Here is a 23,585-nt window from a genome sequence, read left to right on the forward strand (position 1 = left end):
ACTTCCAGCCTGATCAGACACGGATCCACGGATGAGGCTCAGTGCTCTAGGACAGGGGTCCCTAACTCCCAGGCCGCAGCCGGTACCAGTCTGTGGCCCGTTAGGAACCGGGCTGCACAGCAAGAGGTGAGCAGCCAGTGAGTGAAGCTTCAACTGTATTTGCAGCCGCTCCCCAGCATAGCATCACCGCCTCAGCTCCACCTCAGATCATAAGGCATTAGATTCTCATAGAAGCACCGGTCCCTGGTGCCAAAAAGGTTGGGAACTGCTGTTTTAGAACAATGTTTTTCAGATGTTTTTGACCATGACCCACAGTAAGAAATATGTTTTCCAGGGCAACCCAGTGCCCACACACGTACATATATATATGCGTATATGTATGTCTGATTCCATCTGTAAATTTTCACAAAAGCAATATACTTGGATATTTTCTAGTACAAATTTATTTTCAGTGCTGGTCACAGTCACTAAATTTGTTTCATGACCCACAGATTTGAAAAAAATACTTCCTCTGTGAGACATTTCACCAAAGGGCTCTTCTCAGCCACTTGGGCCACTGTCAAGTTCTCCCAATGAGGACGTGAATAAACAAAGATGGAATATTCAGAGGGGCTGCCAACCTGTGCCGTGCACAGGTTTTGACAGGATGTTTCCATCTGTTACTGCTTTCGGTTTGTTTGTTTGTTTTTGTTTTGTTTTTGTTTTTGTTTGAATAGGGGGAGGAAAGGTGAAGTCGGGAGGATGGATGAGAACAGCGGGAAAGAAAGAGCCACCCTCGTACCTGGAGTCCGAATTCTTCACTAAGGTTGGTGAACAGATACTCATACCCGTAAGCTGCCTTGCAGTTCAGCCACACGACATGGTAGGGACTCCGAGAGATCCAGCCTCGAACCAGCTCCAGTATCCCACTCAGACACTCCGCCTGGGCAGGAGTTTTAAAAGGCATTTAATGCTTTTAAGAATATCACCCTTTCTATTCACAGCTATTACTGCCAATGGGGCTGATTACGATCTGATTCTTATGCTACAAATGTCCTTTTAGAAACAGGGCCACCCCCAGGTTCTCACCCTTTCTCCAGGGAGACTTACTCGACTGGGGATCTGATAAAATTTTGGATCGCAGAAAGTAGTATCTAAGTACACACTCTGGATATCTTGCACTCTGGGGGGAAAAAAACAACCGGTGTTAATCATCTAATGTGAAATAAAATACGTAGAAAGTTTAAAGTCTGTTATTTTACAGGGTGTTCCACTCCACTTGGAATTTTTTTGTTAAAACAATTTTGTTGGGAAATGATTTCCATACAATAAAATACACGGGTTTTGCACATATGGTTCAGTGAACTTTGACAGATTCACCTACTATCTCAACCAATCAACACATAACATGTTACCCTCCTCCTGTTTCAAAATGAAAAGTTAGCTTTACCAATATTACGAACAAGTTTGATTTCTGAGAAGCAAAGGCTTGTGTTTGGTGGGTAACCGGGCAATAAACCTTTCAAAATGATGCAGTCTCATGTCCAAGAGTTAGGTCACGCCAGTACCTGCCGCCATAGTGCAGAAGCTCCATTCTGGCAGTTTCTCCTTTGGCCAGTCTGAAGTCTCCCGTGTACAAGACAGTTCCATTATTGCCCTGAAATAAAAACCTGCAAAGGGAGATGTCAGTGACTTCTCAGTCTCATCAAAACCCTAGTAAAGCAAAGCAAAACACGTACTAATTCCACAGCAAACGTTTCCTGCCAAACAGCCACTATGACATGGTGTTAATGGAATTTCAATAGCTTTAAACCATATCGGGCACTCAGCGGCCACCTCTTTCCCGGGGTAGAAAAAAATGACACTACTGAGTTTGCAATAGATGTCCCCTGAAATACATTAGCACTCTCAACTATATATTGACATCCTTCCCGCTCATGGAGAGAAAAATCCATGTGATAAGAAAATGCAAAGCCAATGGAGAAATAGCTATCGAAGACTTCCATGATATGAAAGCCACGTTTCAAACTCGATCTTCGCCTCAGTTCCCCAAGTTCAATTTGGAAACAAAGATTAAAAGAAGTACCATAAAAATAATTGAATCTCCCTATACATTTTATTTTCTAGACCCTAAAAATGTCTTTCTACAAATATAACACATATAATAAAATGGCAAAATAGATGAGCCCCCTTACATAACTGATCCTGGACAATGACCAGCTGGTAAGAGAGTCACAACAATCTCTTCCTTCTAAAAAAAAAATAAATAATAACAGAAGTTATCATTAGGACCCAGCTAAATAAAGCGCTCCTTAACAAAACACATTCAAGTACTTCCCAAGAACTGGTATGCCTGTTTTCCTCATGTCCTCTCGCCACAGATTCTGGAAAGAAGTGCATTCCTTGCCCACAAAACAGTTAAACGTCGAGTTACATATGACAGCAATTCCACTCTAGGGTATTTACGCAAGACAGATGAAAACTCAGTTCACAGCAGCATTATTCACATGAGCCAAAGAGAAGAAACAGCCCAAATGTCTATCAACTGAAGAATGAATAAACGTGCTTCATCCATACAATGGAATATTATTTGGCCATAAAAAGAAATAAAATACATACAATGACATGGATAATCCTGGAAAGCATTATGCAAAGTGAAAGAAGTCAGTCACAAAAAACCACGTTGTGTGATTCCATTTATATGAAAATTTCAGAATAGGCCAATCCATAGAAACTTCTAGTAGAATCGTGGTTGCCAGGGGCTGAGGGGAGGGAGAAATAGGGAGTGCCTGCTAATGGGTACAGGGTTTCTGTATGGGTGATAGAAAGAAATGTTCTAAAATTGATTGTGGTGATGGATACGCACTGTGAATATCCTAAAAGCCCTTGAACTGTACACCTTAAATGAGGTGAACTGTACAGCATGTGAATTTTATCTCAACAAAGCTTTTATTAACAAGAGCAGCAGCAGCCTGAGGTGGCCTGGTCCCAAGTCACTGTGCTGCACACTGTCCTGTCCGGTTAGCCTGAGCCTGGCTGGCGCGCGGGCCTACGTCCCAGCCCTCAGGAGGCGGGGCGGAGGGCGGGGCTCTGGACACGCCGGCTCCTCCCCCAAGTCTAACACCATTCATTCCGAAGTCCCCTCGCAGCTGCAGACACCACACGCAAAAGCCGCAGAGCACGAGAAGAAACGTGAAGGACCGGAGTGGGACAGTGCGACTCCGCTTGGGAGCCGCCTGCTCTGTGGGGCATGGCTACGAGAAAGCTTTCGGCAACGTCCATCACAGGGCGGCGAGGCGCCCCGCGTGCTAGGAACTGTGCGGGACGGCGCGAGGGAGGTTCTGGCCACCCTTCTTCCCGCGTTTGGGCCCGCCCTAGGTTGGCCGTGCGGGGGCCCTCCCTTGGGACAGTAACTTGATGAGCAGTGCTTCCAACGCCTGGTCTTCTCCAAAGAGGAAATGTGAAGTCAGCCCTGTCTGATCGGTCCCACAGTACCGAACACTCCTGAGTTCCCCAGGTCAGCAAAGCGGGTTGTGATCGGGCTCTGAAACAAATACTCACTAGATCCGCCTAACGTAGGAAAACGTCTCCTAGCTCTAGGCATAATTTAAGGTAAAAATAAATTTAAAAAAAAGTAATTCCGTGGTCCTACTTACTATTAAAGCAACACACAACACAAAAGTGCCTGCTTCTAAATTTAAGAACAAGAAAGAAATTAGATCCATGTGGACAGTATCTTTTTCTTGAATAAGAAAATCACAATGTACATTAATTTGCTGCAAAAATTTTAACACCATTTCATATCTTGATCATCATAATAAACTTAATAAATGTGACAATGCTATCACGTAGTAATAGCAACAATTGGTATTCTCATCATTAGCATGTAATACTAAAAGGAAGCCAATTTGATAGAAATTATGTCCAATCCTTTGGATGCAGAAAATAAAGTTACCAATGTTTTTCCCCCTTCAAACTCATTCTATTGCTATAATTTTTATTTATGATTAAATGAGCATTCAAAAGCAAGGAGAAATATAATCACTTCAGCACTAAATATTAATTTTGAAAAACATAACACTTAATATTTAGTTACCTCGCCTGATGCTTCATCCACTAAAGGTATCTGCGTGGGAGTTTCAATTTCAATTGAGATCTATATGAAAATAAAAAAAGAGGTCATGTATACATCACAGGGTATATTTTTGCAGTTTCTCGTGCCTTTGCCATGTCAAACACTAAAAGGGGACTTAGAGGAGAAGTTACAGATTCTCTGGGTGACAATTTCTGATGTCACTATAAGAAATATCTTAACAGCTTGAAAACATGATAAAACTAAATAATATCCTTCTTGAGGTTGATGTGACATTATTAAACGTCTTATAAACTTATATATCCTTTGACACAGCAGTTCTATTTCTACGATTTCAATCTTCCTCCCTTCACCTCCCCGTCCCTTTGAACTTGAGCCTTTGTAAAACACTAGCGTTCCATGTGTTTAGGTTTTGTGCTGCAGAACAGACCACATCCTTTCATGACATGTTGACCTAATTCACAGATACCAGCTGCTGCAAATGCTCCAAGGCGTAGTTGCACATTTTACCAGAACAGCAACTAATACGGAGAGGCACTCGCGAAGTAGATGATGAATGAATGTAATTTGTCATCTTTTTAGTCCAGTGATTGAAGTTCAGGTTTTAACACATCCTTGCATTTCTTGAATAAACACATCATATTCATCATGCACTATTTTTTAATGCTGTTAGATTCAGTTAGCCATCTACCTTAATTAGGGTTTACATACGAAATGGCCTCTTCCCCCATGTACTATTATTATCTTTTTGCCAGGGGGTTGAGTGGCTTTTTATTATCTCCTACAACAATTCATCTAGTATAGGGATTATTTGTTCTTTGAACATTTGGAAAAATGCACCTATAAAACCATCTGGGCCTGGAGCTTTATTGAAGAAGAGATCTTTGAAAACTGTTTTCATTTCTTGGATGGTTTATTCAAGTTTTCCACTTTTCTTGCCTTGATTTGGTATTTTCCTCCTTTTCCAAATATTTATTCACTCTGTCTAAATTAGCAAATATACTACCATAGTAACTGTCAAAAAATGCATTGCTGTTATTAATATTTTCCTTTTTATCATTCTGTATTTTTATATGCATTTTTTAATCGATCCTGGCAGAAATGTATCTGTTCCTCTAAGGACCGGCTTTTAGTTATGTTCATCTTCCATTTTCCGTGGCAGCTGTTAGTCTTGATATCACTAACTTTTACCGTCATTATTTCCTTCTTTCACGCACCTTTGTATTTGCTTTGTTGCTCCTTTCCCTTTTTATTGCGTTGTAGACTCATTCCATTTAATTCTAGTCTGTTTACTAAGAAATGTGTGTGGTGCTATCGGTCTCCCTCTGAACACTAAGTCAGCTGTTCCCCGCACCTGACATGCCACGCTCTCATTTTCCATCACTTCTAAGTACTGTACGTTTTCTTTACAGTTTCTTCTTTAACCTAAGACCTGTTTATTGTACACACTCAGTTCCCGTATGTGTGACTTTAGCTCCCCTTTCATTTCTGATTTCCAACACCGCTGCATTACGCTCAGAGAATAGGTCACTAGGGTTTCTTAAAACTTCTTTGCGACATGGTATATGGTCAATTTTTGTAAACGTTCCATGTATACCCAAAGAGCTTGTTTTCCCTGTTGGGTTTAAAGCTCTGTATTTCGATTAGTTCACATTTATTAATTATGTCATTCCAATGTCATGTCTTCACTTATTTCCTGCCTCCTTCATCTTTCCGTTTCTGAGAGTGGGGTGGGTAGCACTTCACCTACAATTGCTGAATTGCCCATTTCTCCCTTAGATTGTGAGGTGGCCTTGTACTATATCAACTCAGTTGAGCGAATTGTCCTAGAAGTCCCTTCCATGTATGCTTCCAGCTTAGGGTTGAGATTTAGAAGGTGGAAGTGAACCAACAACCATTTTTCAATGCTCCAGAGGACACCGGAAATAACCACTGGTGCGTGTCGCAGACCTGCCGGCTCAACCCACCAACACGAGGCGGGGCGGCAGCAACTCCACCCTCTCCAGGAAATCTGTCCTCCTTCGGCCTCTGGGGGCCTGGGCCCGGGCTGCGGGGCTCAGTGGCAAAGGGGGCGGTGGCACTACTGAGGTTAGGAGGCGTGAGACAGGGACATGGGTTCCAGTTTGTCCTCGTGGATTCCAGCCTGCCCCTTCTCTTCTCCACAGCTTTCCTCCCTGACTGCCGGCCACGCCGACCCATAGCATCTGGAGGCCTGATGCCAAGGCCAAAGTTACAGCCTTGCTGCTGTGTCCCTTTGCGGAGCGGGGATGGACCCGGCCCTGATAGGTTGGGGGTGGAAACAGAGGATGCCACACATGCGCCAAGAGGGCATGAAACAGCTGTGCTCACGCTGTGGGGCTGTCTGGGGACAGGAGGGCAGGACGGGCTTAGGGTTGGAGGAAGTGACCCGTGTGGCCTGGGAGAGCCAGTGGCTTTGGTTTTTATTGTGGTTGGGGGTGGGCCTGGGCTCATGTGGTCTGAACTTCATGTGGGTGCCGAGGGAGGGGTAGGCTTCTGTACCAGCTTGCCCAGATGTACGGCAGAAGCGGGAGAGGAAGTGAGAATTGAAAGCTGTCAGCGATCAAATGACAAACAGACTCTTTATGACACTTGTTCAGACTTCTCTGCCAGCTCCCACAATTATTTGGGTTTAATCCACATAATAGCCCTAATTCTAGCAACTCACTATGGTTCCCTTTCTCTGATCAAGCACAGGGTAATCAGTTATTACTTTATCCAGTTTGAGGTTACCTTTGTCAATTGTGTATATGTTCACATCTTCTTGATCCATTCCTTCTAACAGTAAATTACATCCTCTGGGAAACTTAGAATTGTTTTTGCCTTCAATTCTACTTTGTATGATATAAAAATTGCCACGATGGCATTTTTTAGCTTCTATTGTTTGGTATATGTCCCCCCCACCTTTTTTTTTCCATTCCAACTTACATTTATCCTTTTGTTTTAACTATGTTTCTTGGGAACTAAGACTAGTGGATCTTTCTTATTTTTTTAACCTAAACTGAGAATTTATCTTTTGATCAAGAACTGAATTAAATCTATTCATATTTATAGTAATTACTGTTATAACAGAACTTTTTCTGCCACCTTTGCATTTTCTATGTACCAATATTTTATCTTCTCTTTACTATATCTTCCTTCTGTTGACTAGATCCATTTTATTCTGCCAGATTCAAAGTTATCCATTGTGTTTTTATTCTGGTTGTTAGCCCTTTCTTATTATAGCCCATGAGTTATGTTTATTTTTCCTAATCTATCCTATGATCTAAATAAGAGGATTTATCAATTATGTTAATGAACATTTTACCCTTTAAATGAGTCTCTTGCAACTTAGCAAGAGACTCAATGAGATTAAACAAAACTAAGGACCTAGATCAAAATTCTGAGGGAAAAGAAAAACAAATGTACAATAAAATATGGACCTCTTCTAAACCGCTGAATCACAAAGACTAAATATAAACATCGATATTGTAATGAATGTGGACAAATACAGTGTATGAGGAACCAAGCTTTGAATAATTCTAATGCTTTGTTCAATCTACCTCAAAAAATATTTCCTGCTTGATAAAAAAGAATTAACATCACTCAAAAAATAAAACTTACAATTCGTTTCTCCCAAAATCTGTACTTCGGGCTAGTTAACAACAACTCTTTAGTAACAGGAGAACAGTATAAGTAAACCTTCAAGCTGAAAGGGAAAGACAGAAAAAAAAAAAGAGCTGTTTCAGTGTAATCCAAAATGAGCCATCCTGGTGACTAGGAAATACATTTCATCACATATCACATCACTTATCTCGAGCTGGCACAAGTTAGTGTAGTTCCCAGCATGCCAACACCCCAGTGACTAGCTCGTCCCAGCGAGAGTGTAAAGGGACAGGGAGGAAGCAAATGGAGAAAATACTGTGTCCCCTGACCTCTTCCTCAGGTTGGCCTTCACCTTTCCTACGTTACAGATGCACATTTGCACGTGATTAGGTATGTCTGGAAAGACACCACCAAAGGCTAGGCCACCTCTGGAGCTCGGAACGGGGATTCAGGGGACATAAGATTTCTGTGTTCCGCTGCACATAAATCTCTTCTGGTTTTCTGTTTGTTTTAGTGAGCAGGAATCAATTTCATGATAAGTTTTAAAAATTCAACAGCATGGCTTAGAGGTTAGGAATATGGTCTATGGCAGGCTATTTTCCAAAGGTGCCTACACTACTACATAGCACATCTACACCCAGGCTTCTCATGAATCGTCCATGGTGAATTCCTCCATTGACAGGAGGTCTTTATGTTAACATCCCCTTGACCCTGGGCAGACCTGTGACTACCTTAGCCAACGGCGGAATGGAAGTAATACTGCAGGGCTTTTGAGGCCTCCGGGCGACATGGCTACCTGCCAGTTCTACTCTCTTGAGGCATACACTTTCTTTTCAGTTTCCATATGAGAAGTCCACTTATCCTGAAACCACTATGCTGAAGGGGTTTTTTAGATATAGAGATGCCTAAGGAGCCCCAGCTGTGATTCTTCTCAGCTTAGGTGTCAGACATTGAATAAACAAGCCTTCGGATAACGTCAGCCCCATATGATGCCCGGGCAGGCAGAAACCAGCCATCCCCTGTGCTCCATCAGAATTCCTGACCCACATAAACTGAGAGAATTTATGATTAGTGTTGGTTTAAGTCACTAAGTTTTGGGGTGATCTGTCATGCAGCAATGGATAACTAAGACACACACACATAGCAAAATAAATTACCTGCACTCCAACCTTCTTTTCAAAGCCGGGGCTCTTAGTCCTTTCATGTGATCTAAAAACAAAAGGATCAAAAATCATAAAGACATTCTCTTTTCAGAAGCTCACTGGTCCAAAAACACTCAGTTGTGTGCTCTTTTTAAACTTCCTTTTGAGAGAAAATACGTGACAGGTTTACTTTTACAAGAGGATTGATTTGTATGGGCTATTGGCTCTTCCTTTTGCAGGTGAAGAATCCATCTGCAAATAAAACAGGAACCACTAAAAGCTGACCATTTCTGAGCCATAAGAAGCTATTTAAAAGGAGAATGAGCCTCTGCATCTTAGGGCAGAATCTAAACCACTCTGAGTAGCCATGGGAGAATAAGTGGCCATGATCTCCTCTGGAACTGCTTCCAGTAATTTCCTCTACTCTCTTCTTTCATTTCAATTCAACCATCCTCTGGGATTTGCTCTCTGCAATCCACGCGATTCCAGATACTTAAATTATTCCATCCGGAAATTCCAGCTTGCTTCCTTAGAATCCTTGAGGAAATTCTTCAGTCTTAGGCCAGAATAAGAAGAGCTTTGTTATCTTTTCGGCCTACTGTGACTGCTGTATTGAAAAGGAGGATATTTCTATCCACACAGACTTGTTGCAAAGCCCTCCAATTAACAGACACAAAAAGATGACATTTAAAGACAGGTAACATTTAAACCAAATATACATTAAATAGAGGATGCATTCTAATACATTCTGAATCTTTAGCATGTAAAGGCCTAGATAACAATGACCAAACACTTATAAATTGTTTAATTAAATCAAATAGTTCTAATTATTCTAATTACCACACACACACACACACACACACACACACACACACCACGTGTGTACGCCCTCAGTTTACACGTGGCAACCCTTGACTCCAGTGAGCACAAGGCAGTCACCACACTTCAAGTGGCAGGTCCTGACAAGTTCCTTCACAGGACAGTCCACTGGCCTCCTCAGAGGGTCATTCTGGGCCCAGGCTTTTAGGGTCTAGGAGTGCACCTCAGGGCAGGACTCTGAGAAACTGGGGTTTCCACAGAGTTTGTGCCATGAAAACAGGAAGCAGAATCCAGACTGTGCTCCATGCTCTGAAACTAAGTCAGCAGGCAGCATCCTAGAGCCATTTCATCAAGATGCTCCACCCACCACCCCTTCCTGACTGGAGGCCAGGAGAACCTGAGTGAGTTTGCTCTGTGCTTCTAGAACTGCACCCAGAAATTTATTTCCGGGGCCTTTTTCTTTTTCATTCATCAGAAAAAATCGTAAGTTGTCCCCTGAAGGGGCCCTCCCCAACCCCAGGTGATTATCTCAGGCCTCACTGATGCTTAGTAAAGCCTACCCCACTTGAGCACAATAATGAAATCCAGACGGTCCATAAACCAATATCGACTGGATTCATGGCCTTCTCCAAATTGTATCAAAATGTGATATTAAGATGTTTATGTGCATTTTTTTTTTCTAGCAAAAGAACCCATAGGTTTTATCAGATAGTCTGTATTAGTCTGCTTGGGCTGTCATAACAGAATACCATAGACTAGGGGTCGGGGGAGGAGCTTAACCAACAGAAATTTATTTCTCACAGTTCTAGAGGTCAAAGTCCAAGATCAAGGTTTCAGGGTTGGATTTTGGTTAGCCCTCTTCTCCTGGCTTGCAGACAGCCACCTTCTTGCTATGTGCTCACATGTGTTGTTCTCAATATGTGTGTGGAGAAGGAGAGAAAGAAAGAGATCTCTTCCGCCTCTTATAAGTCCTATCGAATTAGGACCCCACCTTTATGACCTCATTTCACTTTAACTACTTCCAAACACAGTCACATTGAGGTAGGGGCTATAACACATGAACTTGGAGGGGATGCAATTCAGTCCATAGTTCATTTAAAGAAATCTGTTTCCTCAAAAGGTTAAAAAACATCAATAGATAATTTGGAAAGCCACCAAAAGCAGAAGTTGACTGCTCGCCCTTGATGAGTTTACATCCTGGTTAAGTAAACAGATCTACATGTGATCAGAGGACAGGAAAAGTTATTACAAACTAATTGAGAGTGGGTAGTCCATTTCTTGCTTAATGTACAAATTAGTGATGATGATTTCACAGGTTCCTTTAGATGAATTCTCCCTCCAAACCCATTACTCCTAAACATGAAGGTGAAGCCCCTTCACCATGCTTTAATCATGGCTAACACATTCAGAAATTCCAGTGAGACTCAACACAAAATGCAGAAACAGGGCTATTTTCAACCAGCAGCAGATCCTCAATGAAAAACAAGACAAAAAAAAAAATGTTGTTCTCAATAATAAGCAGAAAGACCCTCAAAGAAGCTCACAGAGCTTTTTAGCAAATCGAGAAAGGAGCTTCAGATTTCCTCATCAAAGAGAGACAATTGGTGATGGTGAGCAAGAAAGCAGAAGCATTTTCCCAAAACAGATAACTTCAACAATTTACACCATGTTTAAGTAAAGTGACCGATTCCACACACAACAGTTGATCATCATAACAACCATGGGGAAGGGCAGTGTTTGATACCTATAATTTATTGTAAAATTACACCTTGTGATATGTATGTGCATGTGTTTGTTATGCTCTAATCCCCTCTTCTAAGTGGATGGGAGAATCCTACTCAAACTACTCTGAAAGCCCACGCTCCTACAAGCAGTTACTGCTCTGCTTCATCTCTGATCAATGCCAACGGCTGTGCTAGTTAACTAGCATCATGAATGTTAAAAACTGTTTTCATCCATCAAGTTAGTGACCTACTAGTCCGTATAAAAGGTGTTAAAAATGGACCATGGTTGTGAAATTAGTGGTACTGGCTCTGGAGTTTAGCTAATATATGTTAGAGACACTCCAGCCTTGCCTGAGGCCATGTCCTTAGGTGTGACACTTCCGAATGAATCTCTAATTGCATGGAGCTGTGAGATAGTATTCTCACTGCCTGACCTGGCCATCTATAAGGTAAACCACACCTGCCTCGTGACTAAAATGAACCTTTCCTACTGGATGTGGACAAAACATCTAAAAGGAGGAGGAGCTTGCACTGTCAAGTTTACAGAAAGAATGTTTGATTTCAGAGTGTGTGTGCCTGCTTGCTAATGTTCGAGGGTGCGCGGCATGGCAGAATTTCATCTGTTAATAGTTTCCTTTAAAACATGGTAGCGAGGATGTAGGGAAGAACTAAATAATCCTCACCAACCTCTGACTACTGGCCGCTGGGAGAGCTTCCAGAAGAACCTAATAGTTGTGTCCCAGTTCAGTGTGTAAATGGCAGTTGGACAGATAGGAAAATAACGCTTCGGAGAGGCTGATGAGCCAGACTGGGACAAGGTGCAGGTGCTAGTCTCTCCCTGGCCTCCCCAAACCGGTACTCCCTCGCTTCAGGACCCCGAACTCCCCCTTTCCTCCTTTCCAGGCCCCCGGGTGACATCCCCGAGGGGCCAGAACCCGCGCAGCCCAGCTCCCCCGGGAGTGGGCGGTGTGCTGCGCTCACTCACCCTTGTGGCAGTGGGACAGGAAGTAGGCGCGGGCCCTCAGGTTCTCCCTGTCGAAGCGGTCTATGGAGATGGTCGGATACTCAGCCATCTGTCCCTGGAAGGAACTCATAGTGCCCGCCAACCCCGGAGGACTGGCCCCGAAGCCGGTAGCGGAAGCTGAGGTCTTCCCTAACCTCGCCGCCACTTCCTGGAAGCTGCTGCCGCCTCACCATTGGCTGGCCGGGAGCAGCCACGTCCAATCAGAGGAGCCGTGAGGCGGGGCCGGGAGCATCCTGTCAGTTTCCACCACCTACTGTCCGCTTGTTACAGGTCTGGACTGCGCTGCATAGGAGTGAGGCTTGAGCCTGGGACAGGGGCAGCGGGGTGGGATCTAGCACGTAGCACGAAGCGTGTGGCTCTTGCCAGAAACCTTGATACGGTAGTGTCGTTCTGGTGAAGAGTTGCCTGTGTCTATGTAGGAACAGTAGCGCAAGAGGAAACTGAACACCTGTAGCGGGTGACCCCACCCAAGGATGCAAGGGGGGATGCAGAGTTTCACCTGAAAGCAAACTTTGTTCCTCTTACTATTTGTCCACTAAGCGCCTTAAAGCCGAGCTCAATTTCCCTTCTCTTTTTCAATTTCTATCTTATGGGATAACCATGAGGATGGTACGAGAACAGACTGTATCTGACTCATGGTAGATTCAATAACTGTTAGTTCCCGCTTCCATTTATAGCTGCAAACTGAGTAAATACACAACTCCTGATGATCATAACTCTGATGCATGATCTTAAGGCAGATAAGATCCCAAGGATAAATTAGCTGCTAGCCTCCCCACGCCCGTCCTTTTGAGCTATATTTTTTGTAAGTTAAAAGAAAAACAAGTGATAGAGTAACAGGAGAAAGGTCTGGAATTTTTAATCCATTTACCATTTAGGAAAAAAGTGCAGCTGGCTGCCAGCATTAAGTTAATTTTACATTAACATACTCTTTAAGGCTGAAGCAAATGTGACTGGTTTTCAATGTGAAAATAAAATATAAAAACTGTTCTGTCCAAACAGAACTTGTCTCTAACCCTAATGAAACAGAAATATATACAAAAATCAGATTCATCAAATGAATTTTTGGCTAACAACTGTCCGAGAATGGTGTTAATATCACGTGTAGAACTGCTACTTTTTCTAGGATTTGACATTTTCAGCGATCGAGAATTACTATATTTTGTAAATGGAAATAGCACTACTAAAAACAGAATGCTATAAATAGAATGGGGTCATTTGTTTCCAAAGGCTATTAATAATCTACAGCCATGCCACCCTGAACATACCAGATCCTGTCTGATCTCGGAAATTAAGCAGGGTCGCGCCTGGTTAGTACTTGGATGGCAGACCACCTAGAAATATCAGGTGCAGGAGGTGTTAAAAAAAAAAAGGCTATTGATATGCCAGATGATGTGAAAATACTAATAAAAGCAAGATATTTTGTGGCAAACTTTGGGGGTAAGGTTAGGACTGTAATCCGCGAGTTATCTTGGGATAAAAGATGCTGCCGCAAGCACCACCGGCAAGTATTTTCAGGGCAAATGGGATACGGGTTAAAGCATCAAAGCAACTTTATGAAAAGGTTTACTAAAGTATTAATTCATCAAAATGTCACAATAACATTTATTGTGCCTCTTTCTAGCAAGTCTCCTTAGACACCACAATATTAACAATCACAAACAGCTCACTTTCGAGGTCCTGCTTTGTGCTGTAGCACGGTGGCAAGCCTTACAGTGGTTATGTAGCTAACTAAAATGTGCCTTCGAGTAGTTTTCAATCTATTTGGATACCATGGGTTTGCAGAACACGCTAAGTGAATGCTTTCACAGAGACACAAAGTAATGTAGAATAAATTCAGGAACAAGTTCTAACCAGGGAAATCTGGAATCAGAATGCCACCCTCAGAGTACATAATAAGCACGTTCCTGCAGCCATGGTACTCAGAGTTCTATTCATATACAGATTCTCAGGAAATTTTTTTAATGGAAGAGGAAGAGACTCTAGTGTGTCTACCTCTCACAGAATTGGGAGCCCCTGTCAAGGCTGGTCAAGATAATGCTCATATTCTTACTTATTTGTCCACTGATTTATTCTCTCTTCTTTCCACAATGGATACAGTACTAAAGAGTAAAGAGAAATTGTGAGGATTTGGGATAAAGGAAAAAGAATAGAATATAGTGAAGATGGGTAAGCATAGCCCACAGACATGCACACATGCACTCTCGGAAGACGTGATCTATAAATTTGGCTCTTCTGGAGGAAGACACAATCACTTACTAGCCTTTGGCATCCTCGAGATACAAATAAAACAGATTTTCATAAGAAGTCCAATGTTCCGTGTACTAAGAAAACCGTGGTCAACACTGGCTACTCTCTTTCCTCATTCCCCTGGTGGGAATCTCTCTCCTTCGGCAATTCCAAAGCTCTTTGAACTTCAAAGTCCCTGATTTATTCTATCCCAACAGGACTGAGGAAGAGACACCACAGACTGGGTGGCTTAAACAACAGAAATGTCTTTTCTCACAGTTCTAGAGGCTGGAAGTCAGAGATTAAGATGTCAGCAAATTTGGTTTTTCTCTCTTTGGCTTTCAGATAGCCAGCTTCTTGCTTTATCCTCACATGGCCTTTTCTCTGTGTGCTCACAGCCCTGGTACCTCTTCCTCTTAAAAGGACATCAGTTCTATTGGATTAGGGCCCTACCCTTAGGATATTATTTAACCTTAATTACTTCCGTAGAGGCCCTATAGCCAAACACAGTCACACTGGGGGGTGAGAGCATCAACATATGAATTATAGGGGAACATCATTCAGCCCATAACAGTGTCTGCGTCCAAATTTCCCCTTACTCTAAGGACACTAATAAGAATTAGGGGACCACCCACTCCAGTATGACCTCATCTTAATTAATTACGTCTTCAACAACCCTTATTCCAAATAAGATCATATTCTGAGGTAGTGAGGATGAGGACTTTAACATATGAATTGGGGGGAGGGGACACAATTTAACTCATCACACAAAAAATGTAAAATAATACATGCGATATGTATTTTAAGTTTTTAAAATAAAAACATGGTACTATGTTAACCACAGGGTTAACAATTTTAAAATTCAAAATGTACTAATTTATAAGATTGAACTGCAGACGGCTTATCTTCAGTTTTGTTACTTTTATTTCTGCACTGATTTCGGTTTTGGAAGATGTTGAGAGGACATTCAGTTTAGAACTAGTAGAGAATGGATGGATTCATTCAAGTTAACATTCCAAAATAGACAGCTCAGGGGCCATGAGTCTAGTCACTGGGTTTTGGAGGGCCTGGTTAGAGTCTCATCTGAGCCATTACAGTTTGTGTGATCTTGGTTAAATTAAACTCTCCATAACTCAGTTTTCTCATCTGTAAAATAAAGGTAACAATAATGTCTTCTCAGAGGACAGATTGGTAGTTGCGAGAGGCGGCGGGTGGAGGGTGGAAGAAATGGGGGAAGGGGGTCAAAAGGTACAGACTTCCAGTTATAGATAAGTAAGTTCTGCGGATGTGATGTGCAGTCTTGGGTCTATGGTTGACAATACGGTACTTTATATTTGAGAGATGATAAGAGGGTGGGTCTAAAAAGTTTTCATCACAAGGAAACAAAATTGTAACTATATGAGGTGATGAATATGAATAAACTTATTATTGTAATCATTTTGCCACATATTAATATATTGATTCATTATGTTGTACGCCTTAAACTTCTACAATATTATGTAATTATAGCTCAATAAAAGTGGGGGAGGGGTAAGGAATGAGTTACTGATACAATGACATGGATAAATCTGAAAATAATTACACTGAGTGAAAGAAGCCAAAGGAAGAGTACATATTGTATTATTCCATTTATATAACATTATACAAAATGTGAGATGATCCAAAGTGACAGAAATCAAATCGACAGTTTCCTGGGGGCACCAGGAAACAAGTTCATTAACCTGGTTGTGGTGATGGTTTCACAGCCGTACACCTATGTCAAAACTTACCAAATCATATGCTGTTAAATATGCTCCATTTATTGCATTGCAATTATAGATCAACAGGTTTAAAAAAAAAAAAGAAATGTCTAGAAGGTGTGTGGGAGAATGAGGACAAAGTAAACAAGATTGACAAGGATACCCCTTTTCCAAAGGAGTTGATTCAGAAGACATAGGTGGCTAACTACATAATAGAAGGTGGTTTTAAAAAATCACAATGTATGCTTATTTTCCATTAGTTACATATATTCCTCCACTTCCATTACCTCTTCTCACCATCTACCCTCACCCCTCTGACTGCTAAAAAAAAAAATTATTGTTCAACTAGAAGGAAGGAAGGAGGGAAAGAAAAGAGGAAGGAAGGAAAGGAGGAAAACAGGCTATCTAAAGCCCTGGAAAACGGTAAATGTTTAATAAATGTTAGCTATTACTATTTACTGGGCATACACTAAGTGCTAGGCACTGTATACTTGAACCTAGAAGTAATAAAGAAAGCAGCCATAGCATACCAAGAGCTCACAATCTGTCATAAAGAGAAGCACATGGGGAAAAGAGGTTTACAGTCCTCTAATGGAAGAATGCTCAGGGTGTAGTATGGAGACCAAGGAGAGATCTCAGCTCTGCAAGGACAAAGGGACCATCGGAAAAACTGAGCAGAGAAGGTGAATCTGAGTCTGGCTTCCAGGCCCAAGAACAGGGGAAGTCTCAGGAATGAGCTTTTATTCAGTCTGGACACTGCAAATAGTTCCTTTTAACCACAGCGTTGGGCTCAAAGGGGGTAAAATAAGAGGAACTTCACAGGGGAAGTCTAAGGCTAAATCAGCTAAGAAGGGACCAGTCCATGAGGGCGTGTACACCAAGCCAAAGAGTTTAAACTTTGACCTTAGCAGCAGTAAGAAGCCTGAGTGGTTTGAAAGAAGAAAGAGAATGACAAGTAGAACAGTATTTCTCAAAGTGTGGACCCTGGAAGAGCATCGCAAACAGTATTTGGGAACCTGTTAGAAATGAAAATTCTCTACCCTAGCCCAGACCTACTAAATCAGCAAATGTGGGTGTAGGGACAGCAATCTGTATTAATACACCTTCCAGGAGATTCTGACAGATCCTAAAGTTTGAGAAGAACCATTGGATTTGAGTTTAGAAAGACACCCAGGCAGACTGGGACAGGGAGTCTGAGTAGAAAGTTGGTGTAATACTCCAGGAAGTATAATGGTGTGGATTCACTTATTCACTCAACAAATAGTCCCTGATCATCTACTATGTGCCAGATACTGTTCTAGATACTAAAGATACTGCTGTATCTTTACTAGTCCCTGATCATCTACTATGTGCCAGATACTGTTCTAGATACTAAAGATACAGCAGTATCTTTAGTATCTAGAACAGTATCTGGCACATAGTAGCAAAGCAGAGAAAAATCATGTGGTAATGAGTGCATAATCTAGTGGAAATAACACTATTTACCATTGATATAGTTCCAGATGCTTTCCTAAACAGTTTGTATTTACTATTTTATCTTCACAACTCCTTCAGATAGGTACAGTTTTTGTCTTCACTTTATAGTTAAGGAAACTGATTAAGTAGTTTGTGCAAGGTCACATTGCTTGTATTAGAAGCTAGCATCAAATCCAGGGTCACGCGACAGACAACATGCTCCTAGTGACGATACTATAGTGCTTCCACAGTGTCATAGTGGCACTCGTGGGGATGGTGGTGGTGGAACATATTCATTCGATATACATTGTTTTAGCACCTACTGTATACTAGGCACTGTCCTAGTAGTTTAGTTAACAAGACCTCTGTCTTTATGGAATTACATTCCAGCAGAAGGTAAACAATAAAATTAGGAAATAAGCAATTTAGATAGTATATTAGAAGGTAATGAATGCTACGAAAAACACATTAAAACATAGTAAGGGGGATAAAGACCATGATAGAAGAACGAGACAAAGGGATGGAGATGAGCAAGTTGAGATATTAACAAAGACTTGAATATGAGGAAGTTAGTCAAAGGGATAACTGACAGAAGACCATTCTAGGCAGAGGGGGCAGCTGCAAACAAGGTGGCAATGTGGGAGCTAGGCAGGAACAGCCGGGAGGCCAGTGTGGCTGGAGCTGAGCGATCCACAGCTGCAGAGCAAAGAAGGAGGCTTTGTGTGCCCATCTTGTAAGGCTGTTTTTTACCATGAAAGGTGGGCAGCCATTGCAGAATTGTGAGCAGAGGAGTGCCTTGATTTGACTATGTTTTAAAGGGACTCCACTGATTGTTCTGTTGAGAATAGACTATGGGGGACAAGAGAGACTCATTCACCAGAGGGGATGAAATGATGACAGCTTGGACTTAAGTGGTAAAGTCAACAGGTTAGGCTGATGGATAGATATGGAGGTAAGCGGAAGAGTAGATTCTGGGACCACCTGCTGAAAGGAGAAGACTGTGGAAGAAGCAGGTAAGGGGGTGAGAGTGTTTAGGGGGGTTGTTTTGGATAACCAAGTTGGGTATACAAGTCTAGAGTTTAGAGAGAGATCTAGAAATCGGAGGAAAATATGGGAGTATTAAGTAAACAGACCGTTTAAAATATAATAATGAAGATAATATTAAAAAATAATGTTCGAGATGTGCTTTATTGCAGGTTTACTCGTTGTCAGACATTATGCTCAACCCCAGGGAGACTGGTTCATTTAATCCCAACAAAATGAGAAGGGAGGTGGGACAGTGGGAGATATTTACTATCAGGGACAAAAATTGCCAGTGGTCTCTATTCCTCGATCCACTTTTTTAGGGAATTCTGTCTGGGGATGAAGACGCAACAGATAACATTTTTCACTCTCCATCTTTTCTTAGGAATGAACCCTTTCAAGGCTCCCTCCCTCTCTGGGGTCGGCCTCCATTCCCTTGGGCATGCGCACACAAGCCCGTTCTCAGGGCATCTCGAGCTGGGCGCTCCAGAGGAAGCCACACGTTGCTAGGAGACTCAAAGGTCTCCCAGGCCGTGACAGTTGGCCTCTCGCTGCCCCGCCCAGGGCCCCTAGCGGAGAACACGAGCACCTCCGCGCTCTCTTACGAGCTCCCGGGCGGGCCGCCCCAGCCTCTCCAGGTCGGCTGAGCTTGGGTAACCGCAGAGAGCCGGACCAGGGCTGGGTGGACTGCAGCTGAAGGGCCGGCCCTGCTCGCCCCGCCCCTGCGCCCGCCTGGGCCCCGCCCCGGAAGCCCAGGCCCCGCCCCTTCCGCCCCTGCTCTCCATCGCCTGTTCAGAGATTCGTCCTACCTGCTTCTGGTTTGACGTTACCTTCTTCTCTTCCAGGGAAGGACTTTATTTAGTCCCTGTTGAGTTTCAGAGTCTGATTCTCCAGTATTTTCCCAGCCACCCCTTGCCCCCTTCGGCTTTAGGGGCTGCGATTCTGGGGGCTTCTTTAAGAGATCGTTCCCTGGGCCAGTCATTGGGCCCCCAGTTTTTAGAATACCTTCTCTGCCTCAGCCTTCTCTAGACAGGATTTACTTTACAGACACAACTGGTGGTTTCTGGCAGAAAAAAAAAGAAAAATGTTTAAGGGACCGGAGAAGGGATGTTTAGTTGTGCGGGCCGGAATGGAGGGATTTTTGTCCTGCACAAATGCAGGTTAGCACACCCGTACCCTGGACCACGAAGGCCTATTTGGGGAACCAATATTGTTTTTTTCAACTGAACATGCAAAAACTTTGGAAAGGAACTGAGGCCCAGGGATGTTAACTGACTTGACCAAGGTTACAGGCTAGTTAACGGGCGCCTCTGCCATATCCTGCTGTGTCTAGGAACAGAAAAAATAAAATGGGGAAAGAAATGGAAGATTAGAGATACTAATGCTCTTAGGGTTTTAATGCCACTAAAAGTAAAAGCACTTTTTAGAGCAGAAGAGATGAAAAGGGGTTTTGCAAAGAAGGGAGTTTGAGAGGGCTGGCTAGATCAAAAGGTTCTACTGTTAGATCAGATTAGAACCTTAGATTGTCCAGGGTTTGATATTGGTGGTTTTATTTTTTTTTAATGCCCATATAAGCCCTAACGAAATTTGATTTTTACAAACTAGAAAGTCAGACATTGCCATTTCCTGTTTCTGCAGATACGGCTTAGTAGTATAGAGATAGAATGTATTTTATATCAATTATTTTTTTTTGCCATCGCTGTCAGTAAAACCAGTAAATTTCAAAGTGCTGAATGTTACTAGCAGAATTAGTATTAAGTTGACCTTTCCTAATTTTAGTTACATTCTGTGTTTTTAATAAGTAGTAAGTTATAAAAGAAACGAGGAATTTGCACCACCACTATATAGTTATAGTAGCCACTAACGTTGCTATTACAGTGAAATGCATTCATGTTCCCTTTAGCTTTTTGTGAAGAAGTTTTGAAATGCTTGATGTATCTAAAAGAGGTGTATTTCTACTGAGGAGAAAAATGGCAATTTCCCCAGTAGTTCAACTGAATGTAGCATACTTTCTGCTTTTAGTAAATATAGCATTTCCCCCCACATCTAATCGGTTGCCAGATCCTGCCAACTCTTCGTGATATATCTTGTATTTCTTTTCTTCTATTTCCAGTTCTCCCCTCTTCCCCCATTTACTCTTGCCTGGACATGCCAATGATTTTATAATTGAACTCTTCATGTATACTCTCTGAGTTTGAGCTATTGAAAAACAATGATGAAATTACGTACCCATGCCAACTGCTTGCTTCTGAGGCATAAAAGATTTAGGGAGTACCAGTTGGATAAGGACAATGGATTATCAGTGTAGTTTAGGAAGGTGTGCTCTCTTAGTTGTCCCTTAGTATAGTTCCTTAAGATCCCTTTGCCCCAGTTAGATGCCCCGCAAGTAGACTCGTGTGTTTGACATCATGCTGTTGGTCTGCTGCCCACTCTCTTTAGCCTTCTCTTTTATATGTAGCTTTTTATAAGTCTCACAAGTTACAACATAAGATGAAACAACTGTGCCATAGATGCACACATAAGGCAAAATATATTTGCCTTACTTGTGGTACAGACTGAAAAGATGTTCATCCCTCCTAAAGGTACTCCTTAGAAATTAATTGGGCATCTGCATATGAGTGTACACACACACACACACACACACACACAAAAATCTTCATGTCCAATCATAATTCTACATTTTGCTAAAAGATGGAAATTTATCACACAATTCTGACTGACACGCTTCATCCTTCATGGAATAATTAAATTCTATTGTCTAAAATGAAAGGTCCTACACAATTTGTTTTCAGTATAGTATCCCAACAATCTGCCCAAACCCTTTTTGCAACAAGGCAAGATATAAATACATAAATGAACAAATAATTTACCTAGAACATGGTACACTTCTATTTCTGTAATCCTTTTTTGTCATAATGCTCTCTTGCAATGCCTGCCCCATTATTTATGCCTTTTCTTTAAGAACTAGATTCAAACTCACCTCTTTCTTCAAGCAACCACTGACTGCCTCAGCCCATCATGACTCCCAATGTGGTAAAAATCTGTATGTTAATTGTAACCTTTGCTTTTTACCTCCACTTCCTATCACTCCCTGTTTTAAAGAGTCCCTTGTCTCTGTGTCGGAATTACTTGGCCATTGTAAGTTTTTATTATTAGTTTTTACCCAGACGGCCAGACCTTTGAGAGTTAGTGGCATATTACTCATTCTTCACTGAAAAATTTTACCTATGTCACTTGCATTGAGGTCTTTGTCATCTCAAATCATAGAGCGTCAGCAGAGCAACTAGGCATCGCAGTTTCATTCCCCTGCTTTCTATTATCCCAGAACTTTCTCCTCAGAGATATAGCCATGACAGGTCTCAGAATTTCTGCCTCAGTCCCACTGTTGCCACCAATCTGCATAAAGTGCCATATTGAAAATGTTAATAATAGGCTTAGATTGATGAAAGGAGCCATACACAGATACCACTCGGGAAAATCAAATGATTTAACTATCTAAATAAACAAAGAAGTCAGCTAGGTTAGAATAGACGACAGAGAAATAGAAGCATTGTTAAATGATAGATGGATGTGTGAGCTTATAGCACCCTCAAATGAGATCTATCAGCGGACACACAGTTGCACATGCTAAGTTTGAATGAGCAAGGATCACATCAGATCTTGTCAATTTCAGAGTTGCAGGATGTACCATGTGATTGCAAACATAGTTGCACGCTCAGTACTCTTAGATCTTAACTTTGTATCTATCATCCTCAGCCTCACTAGTTATCCGAGCTTGGGCCAAACACATTTGTAAATTGATTTCTGTGGAGCTATAACTAAAGTCTATTATTGAGGTGTCTTTGGGAATATGGAATTTGCCAGGCCTCCTGGAGCAATTTCTGTTAGTACCTTTTCCTGTGTCACCCAAGTTTTGTGACCTAACAGTGTCATTTATATTTTCATAAGATTTATATGATCGAATAACATGTTTATATACATTTTGCATCTATAATGCCTAACTCGCCATATTGCATTTAAAAATCTCATTTCACCAAGCATTTGTCAAGCACTTACTGAGTTTCAGGGACAATAATATATGCCGAAAATAAAAATAGCCTATGACTTTATCTGTGGCTCGGAAGAATTCAACATTTTAGCAAGTTAGACGAGCAGCCACGGAGGCGGAGGAGCACTTCTCCACAGAGAGAAGCTGCTGCTCCCTGCAGTCATTTGACTCCCCTCTGCCTTTGAGATCCAACCGGAGTTCAAACTGAGCTGAGGTCAAGCAGGCCCCCAGTCGCTCCCAGTCAACGACGGAAACTGGTGGCCGTACTAGGCCCGACCAGTGTTGCCTAGAGCAAGGGTCCTCCACAGGCATTCTTCATGCTGGATTTCCCCACTGGCCTCTGGAGCTCTTTCGCCCCAATTCTACCTTCTCCTTTTCCATCCCCAGGTGTCAGGCATGCATCATGGTATAAAAGCTTTTCCCTCAGACTCCTGCTCCTTCTTTCTTTATGTTTCATAAGCTTTACCCCGGATAAATTCTGGTACTCTACCTTGGCGTCTGCTTTTCTGAGTACCTGAACTGAGAGCACACAGACGCACACAGTTGTCCCCACTTATCTGCAGTTTCATTTTCCATGGTTTCAGTTACCCATAGTCAACCATGGGAAAATATTCCATGGAAAGTTCGAGAATGAAGAAATCGTCCATTTTAAATGTGTGCCCATCTGAGTAGCATGATGAAATCAGGTGCCAGAGGCTCCCTCACAC

General features: G+C 42.1%; 1 protein-coding gene and 1 pseudogene across 4 annotated transcripts in view; one reads left to right on the forward strand and one right to left on the reverse strand.

Moving 5' to 3' along the window:
- The window catches only part of DCLRE1C (DNA cross-link repair 1C), a 28,046-nt gene extending 15,512 nt beyond the window's left edge, over positions 1–12,534 (reverse strand). The window contains exons 1-8 of one of the 4 annotated variants that reach the window (XM_006906977.3): positions 12,346–12,534; positions 8,833–8,884; positions 7,694–7,778; positions 4,076–4,135; positions 2,175–2,230; positions 1,548–1,649; positions 1,090–1,162; positions 782–922 (exon numbers count right to left, since the gene is read on the reverse strand). In XM_006906977.3, the coding sequence (XP_006907039.1) occupies positions 782–922; positions 1,090–1,162; positions 1,548–1,649; positions 2,175–2,230; positions 4,076–4,135; positions 7,694–7,778; positions 8,833–8,884; positions 12,346–12,454 (678 nt within the window). In that variant the 5' untranslated portion in view covers positions 12,455–12,534. Of the gene's footprint in view, positions 1–781; positions 923–1,089; positions 1,163–1,547; positions 1,650–2,174; positions 2,231–4,075; positions 4,136–7,693; positions 7,779–8,832; positions 8,885–12,345 lie in introns of those variants that run through there. The other 3 variants (XM_025043429.1, XM_025043427.1, XM_025043430.1) reach the window with 3 other exon arrangements.
- Positions 12,535–13,624: 1,090 nt separating this feature from the next.
- Positions 13,625–13,743, forward strand: LOC112475695 (annotated as a pseudogene).
- The last annotated feature ends 9,842 nt before the right edge of the window (positions 13,744–23,585 follow it).

Source organism: Pteropus alecto, unplaced genomic scaffold (assembly GCF_000325575.1).
Source record: "Pteropus alecto unplaced genomic scaffold, ASM32557v1 scaffold11, whole genome shotgun sequence".
Lineage (NCBI taxonomy): Eukaryota > Metazoa > Chordata > Mammalia > Chiroptera > Pteropodidae > Pteropus > Pteropus alecto.